Below are 13,882 nucleotides of genomic sequence, written 5' to 3' on the forward strand. Positions count from 1 at the left end.
CTCAGGATTTGGCAAAGGAGGCTGAAAAGCTGAAGTGGGGGAAGGGAGGCAGCAGAATTGATTGTCGGGCTGGGCAAACACCTTACAGTGAGAACTTAAAAGTGCAAACCGTTTAGCTTATCTAAAGGATTGACAAGAGACTTGATTGCAGTGTGTAAATATCTTTGAGGGAAACATACTGGTTACTAACGGACTTTTTACTGCTTTGGAGAAAATCACTGGTTCTTTTTAATGCCCTTACAATGAAGTCAGATAAAATCCAGTCACAATCAAGACACACATTTTGTAAAGGCGATAAGCCCTTGAAACAGTCCACTGAAGGAAGTGGTGACTTTTCAGCCCGTATGCAGCTCAGGCTGGAGACGTCCTATTGGGATACGCACTTAAACAAACACAGGTCACTGGGTTAAATGCTGGCGTGATAGTCTGTGGGCCAGGCAAATTAATATTTTCTTTTGGCCTTAAACTTTCCAAAACCGTTGGTCTCGATAAATCAGTGCAGCCAGTTACAGTGCAGGGGGGCAGCCGTGGGCCGGATGCCCCTTTGCTTTCTGTCCCAGCCTGTCCCTCTCTTAGGTCTGTCCGCACCGAGATGGGACCCGAGATTGCTCCAAAGTGGAAGGCGAAGGCAAGAGGGAGGCTAGGGGTGGTGGGACCGCCAGGAGGTGCAGCCACCAGTGTGAGGCACGGGGTCGTCCCCGGGGCGAAGGCCCGTTTGCTGCAGACAAGGGTGATGGTGGCACCCGGGTCCATGCTTGTTAGCCCGCTCCTGGGAGAGACTTGCTGGCTTCACGTTGGAGAGGGGTTTGTTGCCGGGCTAGGTCGTCTGTGGTTGCAAAACAGATGCATTGTGAGTAGATGGAAAATAGATTATGGCAGATTGAATAAACATAGTCCCCTGGCGCGTGTACAAATGAGCGTGTGCTGCGGTGCCAAAGCTGCTGCCAGGGAGGGGACGAGGGGTGACGGCGAGGCAGAGGGGCCTGTTTGCTTCCCTTCCCGGCTCGGAGCGTGTCCCGGCCACTCCGTCTCCGGCAGAGCCCTTGCGCCGGGCAGGTTTCCGGCACGGCCACGTGGCTCGCCGGGGGGTGAGTCACGCAGGTGTTCGCGTGAGCCCGGCCGCGCCGCACACAATCGCCGCATTGAGCAGGTCGGCGCGGCCGGCACCCACAGCGCCGGCCTTTGCCAACCGATGAGAGGAGCAAGGCCGGGCGGAGGCCTGCCCCGCGAAACCCACGGGGTATTTCGCCGACCTCGGCGAGGGAGAGCTTAGCAAAGGGGGACGACACCTCTCGCGAGCGCCCAGCGAGGCGCCGGCGTTTTTCCAAACCCAGTGGAAAAACGGGTGGGGAAAGGGAGCGCGAGCGGAGCGGCCGGGAAGGGCCCGTGCGGGCCCGCGGCTGCTGTGCGTGCTGCCGCCGCGGCACCTGGCTTTTGAAATCCGGCCTTATATGGGGCCGCGAGCGAAACAGCGCAAGGGGACGCGTGCCAAAACTGGAGCGATAACATCTTTAAGAAGAACGCTCCCCCTTCAGGCCTAGGAAGGAAAGCGATGGGCTTTTCCTGCCTTCATTTTTTTTTTTTTTTTTTGAGAAAGTACCTTATAAAGTCATGAGTTACCCACTGGCCGTGCGGCCGCGTGGCATGCTCGGCGGCGGGCTGCGCCGAGCGCTGCGCGCTAGCGATCGGTTTGGCAGAAAAAGCAGCCCGGAGGCTCGCTGCCCGCTGCGTCCCCGTGTCCTTGACTTGCTCCGTGGTCGTTCGGCGAAGGCGAGTAGTTTGACGTCGCACCAGGGACGCTGCCGCTCGGAGGCGGCAGGAAAATCTTCCTCCCCAGCGGCTTGAAACAGAGCCCGCTCTGTCTGGAGCAGATGCTGCCCCAGGCCGTGGCGTACGTCTCCTGATCCGAGCGAATGAAGCGTGCCCTTAAAGAGCAACGTGCTACAGCTTTTTTCCTCCTAAGAGCTCAAATCCTGTTACACAGTGTCAGGACATTACCTGCAACCGTTGCTGGGGGAGGCCGTTTTCACGCTCAGGCTCTCTCTGCGTAGGAGCTGATGGGCTGGGAGCAGCCTAAAAGCTCAGTACCTTTCCCTCTGCAAGCTGCTGTCTGGACAGGCTCCGGACCGTGTCCCCCAGTTCCTCCTGGTGCCATATTAAGCCTGGGGTAAATTTGGGTGTCAGAGCCTGTACGTTCAGGGACAGGCCCTCTGGCTGTGCTGGCAAGTCTATCTGCAGTGAAGGCAAGTCTGTCTGCTGCGCCACTTTGGAGCACCCTCCAGCTTTATTTTAGGCATAACTGCTGAGAGAACAAGGATCCTATTGCCTGATACCGCGGCCGTATGAGACAGCCAGCACTAGTGGCATCTGTGTTGCTTTTGCATGCCTTCTTAACTTCTTTCTTCCACCAGGAGGGTCTTGGAGAGTTCACAGAGTTGGGCTTATGCAGTTTGTCATCAGGGGGAGTGAGATGGAATTTCCTTGTTTTCCACCCTGGTGAGCCCACACCCAAACCTCGAGCGTCTCGCCCTGAAACGCTGCCTGCTTGCATTCCCCGTGCCAGCAAACGTGCTTGCTCCTATCGCTCCGACAGTATTATCGATACTGGGGCAGGCGTGTGATAGCCTGCGCTGATGTGACCTTTTCTCAGAAGAACTGGCTCAAGCAGCACCTTGACTTCACCCTCGCTGAGTTTTGGCAGTGGTCTAGCTATAGCATATTGGGACAGCCCTGTTTGAATGTATATAATCCTCCTGGAGCAAGGGAGGTAAATGGCAGGGAGCCAGGCTTTTCTGTTTGTTGGTAACAGGACGTTCACGTTAGCATCTCTCACGTAGGAGAAGCACGGAGCAGTACGCTGCCATTGCAAATCAGCTGCATGCGGTGGGAAGCCCCCTGTTAAGCAATGTGACTTTGGCAGAAATCCACAATCTTGGGGCTGAAAAGAGGCAGATGACATACATACTCGACCCCTAAATGTAGAAGCAGGTATCAGAGCCCAGGTACCAGGTCAAAAACTGTTATCCAGTTACCTCTGGCTAACGAGCAGTTAAAGCAAAACACAACGGCTTTCCACAAAGTTTCTTGCAGGTTTAATTTGGACACTGCCAGGACAAAACAAGCCCTATGGTCTCTGCGCTGTTGCTAGCATCTGGGTTTATTAAACATGAATTTTAAAACTGTGAAGAACCTGTCACCATTTCCTATTTGCACTTCACTCCTCTTGGAAAGAGTGGAGAGAGGCTGTTTCTTGAAGCAGAACTGCTTAGTGTTTTACAGGCTTGTTCCCCCTTCCTGATTTTCCAGCACCGGCTATGTTTAGGTTTCCAGCACTACAAGGGAATGTTTAAAACTAAAACATACTGTTGCCCCTGAAACAATGCTGGGGTTTGTAACTTTCTTTTTAAACAAATCTGAAATGATTTTGGCACAAATGCATCGCCAGCCTCCTTCTAAACAAGGAGGAGACAGGAATAATATGTGTCCATCTGCGAGAGGCACCACAAAAGCATCTGGAAATGGTGGGGCTTTTTTTGCTGTTGTCACGTTTGGTCTCTGATCCCATCCAGTTTCCAAGCACTCCGAGGGGGTTGATTAAGAGGAGAGGAAGGAAAACACCATGAATTTTAAGTGCTGTGAGCCTGGGTTCACCCAGCAGGGCTCCAAATTGGCAGAGGCAGAGCAGCATCTGCGTGATGCTCAATGAAGGCCACGTGCGCTCGCCCAGCTGCTTTCAAGTCTGCTCCAGAGAAGCCACACTGCCCTGGGGAACAGACTTTAGGGAGGGGGAAAAAAAAAAAAAAACAGATCCAAATTTTCTTTGCCTTCCTCTAGCTTGCCAGCACGCCCCAGGGCCCCTGCCGAGTGGAGGCTGAGAGTGGAAAATGCCTTGCCTGCTCTGACTGCCGCGAGCGTGCGCGGGTGGTCAAGGTGACGCGGCAGCTGAAAGCATGGGCCCTGGCAAGGGACGTCCCCCGCCCCAGCAGTGCCTGGCTCTGGTCCCGGCTCCCCTGCTCCTAACCACGGTTGTTGCAAAGGGCAGAGGCACACGCTCCCGCTGCAATCGCTGCCGTTTCCGTGGGCAGGTCGTCCACTTGCTCCCGGGGCCGGGCGAAGTGCACGGCAGGTGAAGCAAGAGCTTCGCAGCTCCAGCCTCTTCCTCTGCCCTCGGACCCGCCGGTGCCCCGAGCAGCTGCGGGATGCAGCCGTAGCGCTGGGGTGCATCTTTGAGGAGATGCACGCAGAGCCATAAGCAGTCTGGCAAACCCGTTTGTGAAAACTTCCCGGCTGGGGCAGCAAACCCTTCAGCGCACTAGCCGGTGGGGTGCCCCAGAGAACTGCTGACCTGCCCAGCAGGCAGGGCTGGCCCCAGGCTCTGTGAAGGAGCAGGATCACTCTTACCCTTTCAGTCTGACATTTAAGCTGCAAGCGACATTTCGGCCCTTCGCAGGGGCAGCAGCGTGTCAGGGCTGCCCTGAGCAGGGTCTGGCCCTTGTAGGTCCCGGCACGCGAGAGAGCCCGCTGCATCAAGGTGCTCGGCGCAGATCGGGTGCCCGATAGCTCTTGGGGAAGGCTCTTGTCCTGCGTCTGTCCTTCCGCGTGCTGCATTTCCCGTCCGGCTCTCGGCTGTGCGTTGGAAGCAGCAGACCTTGATAGCAGCTGCACAGCTTGAAGGAGGGTTTGGTCCTGGGACTTTGCAAGGGGGTGTCAGGGCAGAGGTGTCTCTAGCTAAGCTAGAGTAATGAGAGAAAAAGGGTTTATACGAGGGGGGAGCAAAGAGCTATAGGAGAGAAATGGGGTCAAGCTCGTGACCTTGAGTCCTTATTCATCAAGCTGAGAGCTGGCACCTTCTTGGGGATTTGCTGGACTGCCCTAGGACTGCTACAGTGGTGTAAGATTTGCCAGAGTGGGTGGTTTCCAGCACCTCAGCAAAAAGCTCTCTGCTGTGCTCGTGCAAGGCACTGGTGCCGGCACAGAGCCTGCTCAAACACACTTCCTCTGCATCACGGTGCGCCTGGAGCACAGCGGCAGTGCCAGGGCTGGGCTTCCCCAAGCTTGCAGATGGATAAAAGGGAGGGCGCACACGTTCTGGCTGCAGTAGGAGTCAGTCTGAACACAGTTCACAGTAATTCATGCAGGCTATTTTTTTTGGCAACATAGCATTTCGAATGTCAAGCCTGCAAAATACATTTAAAAACCCCATTGCATCTCTCCCCACATTAATGATCTTGCCTTATGCCAGCTAATGAATACATCCCATTCTTCCCCATCCTGGTTCTCCCTTGGGAGGATCAATCTGAAGGCTGGATGCTCTTTCCCTTTTTGGCTTAAAGTGGGGCAGATCTTGATGGTTTCTTTGGCTTTGATGCATGAGAGTTGAATCATGTGAGAGGGTCACGTCCGGAGACCGAGGCCCCATCACGCGGTGGAGTCAATGTCATGAGCTTGAGTCGAGGGAGGGAGACATGGCTTTTTGGACATGACACTGGATCCCCCACATGCAGGAGGATACCAGCCAGGCAGGAGGATCCGAGTATTGATCAGCTTGTGTTTTCTCTCCCCTCCTCTTCTCCTTTCCTGCAGTGACGTCTCTATGCCAGATCCTCAAGTGCAACTCTGAGTACTGGGCGGCCACGACTGGCTCTCACCTCCTGGGCACGGAGGACGCGCCCGAGTTCTGCACGGCGCTGCGCGCCTATGCGCACTGCACCCGCCGCATGGCCCGCACCTGCAGGGGCGACCTGGCCTACCACTCTGCCGTTCATGGCATAGACGATCTCATGGTGCAGCACAACTGCTCCAAGGATGGCCCCACTTCCCAGCCCCGGCTCCGGACATTGCCCCCCGGGGACAGCCAGGAGCGCTCCGACAGCCCCGAAATCTGCCACTACGAGAAGAGCTTTCACAAACACTCAGCCACCCCGAACTATACCCACTGCGGGCTCTTTGGGGACCCCCACCTCAGGACTTTCACAGACAGCTTCCAGACCTGCAAGGTGCAAGGGGCTTGGCCGCTCATAGACAATAACTACCTGAACGTCCAAGTCACCAACACGCCGGTGCTGCCTGGCTCCGCAGCCACTGCCACAAGCAAGGTGAGGCTCTGTGAGCAGAGGGAGGTGGGGAGGAGGTGCTTTTGAATGGCCCTGCTTTCCACCATCTCTCTCTTCCATGGTTTGCACATCTGCTGGGGGAGGATAAGATGGGGTGGGAGCCTCTCTGAATTCATGAGTTTGACCTTAGGTCTTGGGTGCCTGGCCTGACTCCCTCCTCTTCCTCTGCTCCTAGCTTTGTTTTTCCTTTAAATGACCTGTACTTTCTTCCCGAGGCCCCTTCATGGTTAGTAGGCTGAGATGGTGCAGTTCAGAGGGCAATCATAGCCAAAGGGGTGGAGGGCTCCCACCTGGGGCTCTTTAGATAGCTGTGAACGGACAGACCAGGAATGATGGCAGCAAATTCTGAGGGACAAACCCCAGTCCCGCTTCTCACATCCTGCTTGCTAAAGGAATGAGACTGGTGCTGATGAAGGCCCACAGACCTCTGGCAGCCTCGAAGTCTGGAGCCCGTGACTGCTTGCCATCTCACTCCCTGAGCAGCAGCTGTGGCAGTGAAGTGAGCTGGGGGTCAGGGGGAAAAGTGCTGTCTTGAGCATGGGCCCACAGCAGGGGAGCAAAGCAGGCGAGTGCAACAGGCCAATGCAAGGAATGGCTGGTAGCCTGCTGCAGGTTGCTAGAGGTTTAAAAGAGATGTGGCTGCACCTTGGCTTTGGGGAGAAAACCCTCCACTACCGCAGAAGCAGATAGAGTCATTTCCAGCAGAGGGACAGTGATGGCTATTGGCAGCCTTGGCCCATTACCCGGCATCTCCCACAGGCCCAACACTGCTCTGTAGTACCATTACAGCTGTAACCAGTGCTACACCCCTCAGCTGTGCCATTACGAGCCCAGGCTGCCAGGATTTGATTTCAGGGCATGCACATCAGCCTGAGGCAGTGTGAGAGGCTGGGCTTCCCTGCCAGGCCCCTTCTCTGAGGAGGGTTTTTTTGCATCGTACCTAGAAACACTGTGAAACAAGGAGCTCCAAAATATCCTGTCAACCATGAGGTCCAAGGACAAATCCAGAGCTGCTCTTTTCAGCTCTAGGTGTGACCTTTTCAGCACAAGGTGGGACTAACATTTTGGTTTTGACCTGTCCTTAATAAACCTTAGAGAATATTCTTAGAGAATACTTAATATAGGTCTCAACTTCTTTTCATCTACCAAATGGCATTAAAATCTGCTGAAGCCTTGCAAAGAAGTCTAGCTGGGGGGCATGGGGGGAAGACACGAGGATCCCAGGGAACAGGGCTTTTCTAGGTTAGAGCCCAGGATCACCAGGACTCTTACGTGAGTCTCCTTCCCCGTTATCTGCCTCACGGGCTTGTGGTGAGGAGGGATTAGTCATGGGATCTGCAGCAAGAGCTATGTAAAGAATTACTGGGTAATTCTTTGGCTAGAGGGCCATGTGCTGTTGGAAAGGACAGGAGCCTCCTGGTCCGTGGGGCTCTTTGTGGTTTTGCACGACAGTCTCTGATCTACCTTTTCCAGCAAGAGGAAGGGCTGGACCTCAGAGGAGGTAGCAGAAGGATAATTCAAGTGACAGTGCAGCCTTGAAGCCAGGGAAAATTGGTGTCTCGGGAAATGGCTGAGGTGGGGATATGAGGGCTGCTGCAGGGCTGGGAGCATCTGGGACCTTGGGAGAGGAGTGCGTGGGAGACTGACATCTCCACGGCCCTGCACGCAGCTGCTCTGGGCCCCTTGCCAGGGTGCTGGGAGCAGAGGTGGTGGGAGCAACCAGCTCCCATTCAGCCCAGTGCTAGGGGAGTCTCATTTTTTCACTTCATATTCAGCCTTTGGGCTTATCTGCCGCATGGCTGTTGGACTGTGGAGCTTACGGCTTAAGTGTGGATATTGGAGCATCTCCTCTCTGCCCCTGCCTCTCTCACAGAGCTCCAGCTGGTCTCATTCTGCCCCTTCTTGTGGGTCCACACATGGTGGGGGCTCCCTTTGCACTTCTCCCTCAGGGAAAGATTGCAAGAGGAAGAACAAACTTGCTCTTCATTCCAAGCAAACTATTCTTCCTCCTCTTCATCAAGCCTTCCCCCAACACAGCCTGCAGGAGCCAAGTAAGCAGGGGAAGAGCAAGCGCAGTGAGGTCCCCCACTCCTGGAAGTGACCCAAGTTTGAGCCCAGGTTGCAGGTGGGGAATTGTCTTGGGCTCAGCCTTTGCTAACATCCCTCCACAGAGGGGCATCCCCACTTGAGCATGAGGAACAAAGTATGTCTGCATGGTTAAGACAGAGCATGGCATCTCCTTAGGTTTGGAGGAGCAGACCCTGTTTGTCTGTGAGCAGGCTGGAAAAGGGAGAAGGCCAGGCCCTTCAGGTCTAAATGCCATGGGAGCCGATGGAGAATCTTCACCACCTCCACTAGAGCCAAGACTCGTCTTCCCCTGCCAGCTGCCAGGCCCTGGAGGCGAGATGGTTGTATGTGCACAGGCATGCCATGTGCACAAGCTTATAATTCATAGTACTCCACACAAGCCCCAGCAACAAGAGAGCCCTTGTGCTGGGTCAGGAGATAAGAACTCACATTCAGACTGTAGGTTCAATCCTGCCTCTGGTTCTTGCCTCCATGCAGCTTGCCTGCATGGTGTCCTTGCTTCTGTGCTGAGGCAGGATGACCTTGTTTGGGTACCTAAAAGTTGGGGCCACCTCTTAGGAGGAACTCCTTGCCATCAGCTGAGGCCCCTGCTCCTAAAAGGTCTGAGCAGATTGATTCTCTGCTCCCATACTCTTGATTGTAACTGTGCTCCTTTCTTTCCTCCTTTGCTCCCCTACAGCTCACCATCATTTTCAAGAGCTTCCAGGAGTGTGTGGACCAGAAAGTGTACCAGGCAGAGATGGACGAGCTGCCTGCTGCCTTTGTTGATGGCTCCAAGAACGGCGGCGACAAACACGGAGCCAACAGCCTGAAGATCACGGAGAAGGTCTCGGGCCAGCACATTGAGATCCAGGCGAAGTACATTGGCACCACCATCGTGGTGAGACAGGTGGGCCGGTACCTCACCTTCGCCGTGCGCATGCCGGAGGAGGTGGTGAATGCCGTGGAGGACAGGGACAATCAGGGCCTCTACCTGTGTCTCCGCGGTTGCCCGCTCAACCAACAGATTGACTTCCAGACCTTCCGCTCAGCTCAGGCCACAGAGGGCCGCACTCGCAGGAAGGGGCCCAGCCTCCCTGCCTCCCCCGAGGCCTTCACGTACGAAACAGCCACAGCCAAGTGCAGGGAAAAGCTGCCCGTAGAGGACCTCTACTTCCAGTCCTGCGTCTTCGATCTCCTCACCACAGGGGACATCAACTTCATGCTGGCTGCTTATTATGCCTTTGAGGATGTGAAGATGCTCCACTCCAACAAAGACAAACTGCACCTCTATGAAAGGACACGGGACCTAGCCCCTGGCAATGCAGCTCCCTCAGGGCGTCCTCAGGCCCTCCCTGCCCTCTGGGCAGCACTACTGTGTTTGAGTCGGTGTTGGTCAGTGTTGTTGTAGAAGTTTACTCCCACACGCCACAGAGAGTGGGGAAAGGGAAGCAGGAAGGGATGAGGGACGTGATGGCAGTGCTGGACAGCAAGTTGTTGAATAGTAGACCCAGCTGGGAGTTAAAGGATCATCTTCAAATCTCAGCCCCTCTCTTCAGTGCTAGCCCTTCCCCTTCCCAGTTCTTGCCTGGGAGGAATGTGCTGCCCCTGGGACCAGTTGGGAGTTTTTGCTGGACCATACCTCACATGGCCCTTCCTCACCTCCCCCTCTCCTCCTCCTCCTTCTCCTCTCAGTAGTATGGATGTCAGGGAGCCTTCGCCTCCTCTTAGTGCTCCCTTGTGGTACTGAAAATGCTCGTAGTGACTGTGATGTTGGCGTTTGTGACCGTGGCTTTGTGTTAGGGGAGCTGTGCCCGCGAGGAGGGAGGAGGGAGCTGGGGTTTCCACTCGCCGGGTGCCGTGCTGCGGTTTTCCTGCTGTGCTGTTAAAACGCTCAACCCCTTCCATGGCCCATTTTGCACACTCGGCTCTTGGTATAACCCTGCTTCTTCACAAGCACCGGTGCAAAGTGGCAGGTAGGGGCAGGGACAAGAGGGTGCAGAGAGGAATGGCACGGTGCTTTGCTGGTGCTGGGCTGTGCTGCTCTGGTGGCCAACGGCAGCTTCTAGGCACAGGGGGGACATGTTCCTCAAGTCCTGGCTGGTGTTTGTTGTGGTTCAAAGGACATCTCCTATTTTAGCCTGTTCACTTGGCTGATTCGCTCGGTAGGTTTCCTCCTGGCTCCCTTGCGTCTGTGGCCAGACTCACTGAGGGCTCTTAATTGCAACGGGAGAAACCTGGCCAGTATTCAAGCGGTTTCTTCAACTTTTGCCCCGCACCGGAGGAATTCCTTGTGCCGTTTGCTCCTCGCTCCCCTAAAATGGGCGGCAGGGAGGCTGGTTAGTGGGGAGACCCAATTTGCCCATCTCCCGAGCCCTCCGCCAATGGCGGGGCCTGTGACCCTCCCGAGCGCTCACAAGGGAAGCCCGTGAGCCGGCTGAGCCCCCGGAGCGGACTGGAGCTTCGCTCCCTGTTTGTTTGCTGCTAGGTCTCTGCTCCTCTCCTAGTCCTGGGGCCTGACTTGCTACCCCATTTCAGACCAGTTGCACCTTAAGCCCTGCTGGGCTTGAATCTGAAATTGGGCAGTGTTAGAAATCCAGCCAGGAGACGGGATGCAGCAGATGACCCCCCCCCCGATGCCCCCAAACCTCTGTTCCCTGGCTCAAAACCATCAGTAATCTCCTTCCCCACCCCCCCACCCCGCAGCATAGGCTGCCCACTCTTCTTCCCCATGCTCCTCTGTGGTTCACCTCAACGCTCACTGAACAAACAACGAGACCACCGTTGGTCTGCGTCTTGGAGACCTCTTTATGGATTTCCCCTCCTTTCCTCAGTAGGAAATTCCCAGAAATCAGCCCCAAACCATGTGTCACTCATGGGGGCAGCTCCTGTTCTCAAGGGTGGTCTCTGGGCATGATGAGACAAGCTGTCACCGAAAGAGGGGGGACAGTCTCCACATTTGGCAGTCTGAGCTGGTGCCAAGAGGCAGCCTGATGTAAATACTCAACGTGACTATTCAGTGTGTCCTAACAGCTCTAGAGCTCCATTTGTAAAGCAGCAGAGAAATGCAAAATTGTGTCAATGGATGTAACTTATATTGTCTCTTTAATATATAGAGCCCTGGCATTGATCTCATGTGACTGTACAGATGAAGAGATGTAATTGGTTTTAAATGTTTAAGGAAAGAAAAGAAACAAAAAGATGTGTTTACTACTTTACTCCATGCTTTGTTTGCTGATGCCCCAGGTATTCTGTTTAGGGAGATTTTAAAATAAGGATATCGCAGTTTGGAGGCACTGAGAAGACCAACCACTGGACCATGGCACTGGACAGTTTAATGCTGCACTGAGTGGCAGCTTCCCAATGCACTAATCGCTTAGCTGAGGCCAGGCTTTTTTGTTTCCTTTGCTAAATAAGAGCCAAATTTTTGTCTCCCCTAGAAATTGGAGATGCAAGTCTTGAAAAGCCAAAATTTGTCACTGGGTGAAGGGGGACATTTGCTTCTCAATCTGTTACCCCATAGATAACCCCGCTGCACAAAGCATCCCTCTGAGGAGATGGCACTTCTTCAAAGCGGGCTCAGCCAGGCTGCAGCATGCTTACGGGTCTGTAGTTCCCACACGACCTCTGCTTCCTAAAAAGCAGGCATGCTAAGGCACATTGCACCTTTTCTGGTTTTGGGCTAATTTCCAGCCCGGAGAAGTCTATCGCTATCTGATGGCCCAGTGCCCTTCTCCAGGTGAGTGCTCCAGTGGTGGCTGGCTGTAACATAGTGGTTGGGGTATCCCTATTTTAGAAGCAAACAGTGAAGCACTTTATTTTGGCTGTGTTTGACCCCGTTCTGGTTAAAGGTGAAGTGTGGCCAAGAAAGACCCAATACTTGGAAACAAAAGAAATATGTAGGCAAGGGGGAGGGTGCTATGAGAAGAAGGTTCCTCACCTCCTCCCTGCGTTCAGACCCACGGGAGTGTCACCGCATGTATATACTGTAAATTATTTATTGGGAGAAATGCAAGTAAAGTTTGAGGGTTTTTTGACAATAAATTAGTGGGTCTCTTTTGTTCCCTGTGTGTTGCATCATACTGTCTGTCCCTGAGGATGTGAACGCTATCACCTTTTTTGTATTATCTCTAAAGCAGCTTTCTTCAATCTGCAGCCCATGGACCCTTGGCTGCTCATCTCTGCCCTAAAGTCTCATCATGAGAATTTCAGTCTGGAGTTCTATTTATCTACAGCCAAATGAGGAAAATAAAAAGGTGTGTGTGGGAGGAGGCAAATGTAACTAATGAGCCCTCAGAAATTAGCTTAGAAAGAAAGCAAGCTTGTAGCAACACTACACAAGATAGTCCAGCCTCCCTCCCTCCCCGCAGAAGTCACGAAGCGCAAATCTTGGCTACCTTGTGCCTCGCTCTCCAGAGCTGTCTCCCTCCCTAGTGGCTTCCAGTCCCTGGCAGCACAGGCTCCTGGGACTGAGCACCTTTGGTTTGAACTGAGCTCTTGGCCCAAATTAGGTCTGTTACTGCTCTCTAAAGAGGGAAAACAAAACTTATTTGGGGGAGTGGTACTCATTTTCCTCTTTTAAAAAGCTCAAGGACTCCATGCCCCAGCAGCTGGGGCCAGGAGACAGTTAAGGCCAAATGAGACATCAGTATAGACAGAAAACATGCTGTGTTGACACATTCAGGCAGAGATGTATGAAAGCAAACCTGGAGCCTCCCATGGCTCAGCCATGGAGTAGCACCCTGGCAGGACCCTGAGCAGGTCCTGCTCCCTCACCTGTAACAGGGACCAATATTTTAGCAGAGCACAGGCCTTCACTGCCCAAAGGCAGGGCTGGGGTGCACAGAAGTCCTAATGTGGTGCCTGTACCCCATCCCCATCCTGCACCTGCTGGGAGCACCTACCTGCTGAGGGCCCAACACCCCCCTCAAAGGGGACTGCCAGCCCTTCTCACAGGACAGAGCTGGCACAGGGACATAGCTCAGGGCCTCTCAGTAGCTCTGCAATGAGGAAACCTCCCCAGCCTCTAGCAATAAGCTCAGTAAAGAGGAGAGAGCACTAGCCTCTAGACACTGCCATGTTGCTCACTTGTAGCCCAAACCACCCCAGTCTCTCTAACACTCACCTCCAGAGACATGAGGCAGAAATGCAGCTGGCCCTGCTCCAGCAGCCCTAAACAGCTCAGTACAAGCTTCAGGAAGAGATCAGCAGCTTTCAGAAAGAGCATCCAAACTTGGAGAGAGCTCAGAGCAAAACCTCCCTTCTCAGCCATCACCTCTGCTCTTTATCCCTTGCCTCCTTCCCCCCACCCATCCCCAATTAGCACCTCGCTAGCCCCAGCCCACCTGCACGTGGCTCCCCACCAGCCGTGCTGGGGCGAGGAGCGCTCTGCTCTGGCTGCCGCTCGCAAGAGCCAAATCTGCAATCCCCTAAAAGCTGCAACGCCGGTGGGGAGCCTGGGGTCTGCCTCCCCCACTGGCTGGGAGGAGGTTACAGCGGCCTCCCACCTGCTCGCCGGTGCCCAGGGTGGCGAGTGGCAGCGAGAGCGTGCCTGCGTTTCCCGGTGAGGCCGGGTCTGGAGCCCAGCCTGGCGCACCGAGCCGTGGGCATGGTGCCCCGAGCCGGCCGCGGCCGCTCGCCTGCTCTCGGGAGATGCTTGGTGCCATTGCAAAGGGATGCCGAACCCCTCTGAGCGAGCGGGA

At 54.6% G+C, this 13,882-nt stretch overlaps 1 protein-coding gene across 3 annotated transcripts in view; it reads left to right on the forward strand.

Annotated features, from left to right (window-relative positions):
• RGMA (repulsive guidance molecule BMP co-receptor a) overlaps positions 1–12,240 on the forward strand; it is a 29,066-nt gene extending 16,826 nt beyond the window's left edge. For all 3 annotated transcript variants that reach the window (XM_068958653.1, XM_009681232.2, XM_068958654.1), the window contains exons 3-4: positions 5,584–6,095; positions 8,881–12,240. In XM_068958653.1, coding sequence (XP_068814754.1) covers positions 5,584–6,095; positions 8,881–9,591 — 1,223 coding nt within the window. In that variant the 3' untranslated portion in view covers positions 9,592–12,240. The remainder of the gene's footprint in view (positions 1–5,583; positions 6,096–8,880) is intronic.
• The last annotated feature ends 1,642 nt before the right edge of the window (positions 12,241–13,882 follow it).

The sequence above is a fragment of the Struthio camelus genome, chromosome 12, assembly GCF_040807025.1.
Source record: "Struthio camelus isolate bStrCam1 chromosome 12, bStrCam1.hap1, whole genome shotgun sequence".
NCBI lineage: Eukaryota > Metazoa > Chordata > Aves > Struthioniformes > Struthionidae > Struthio > Struthio camelus.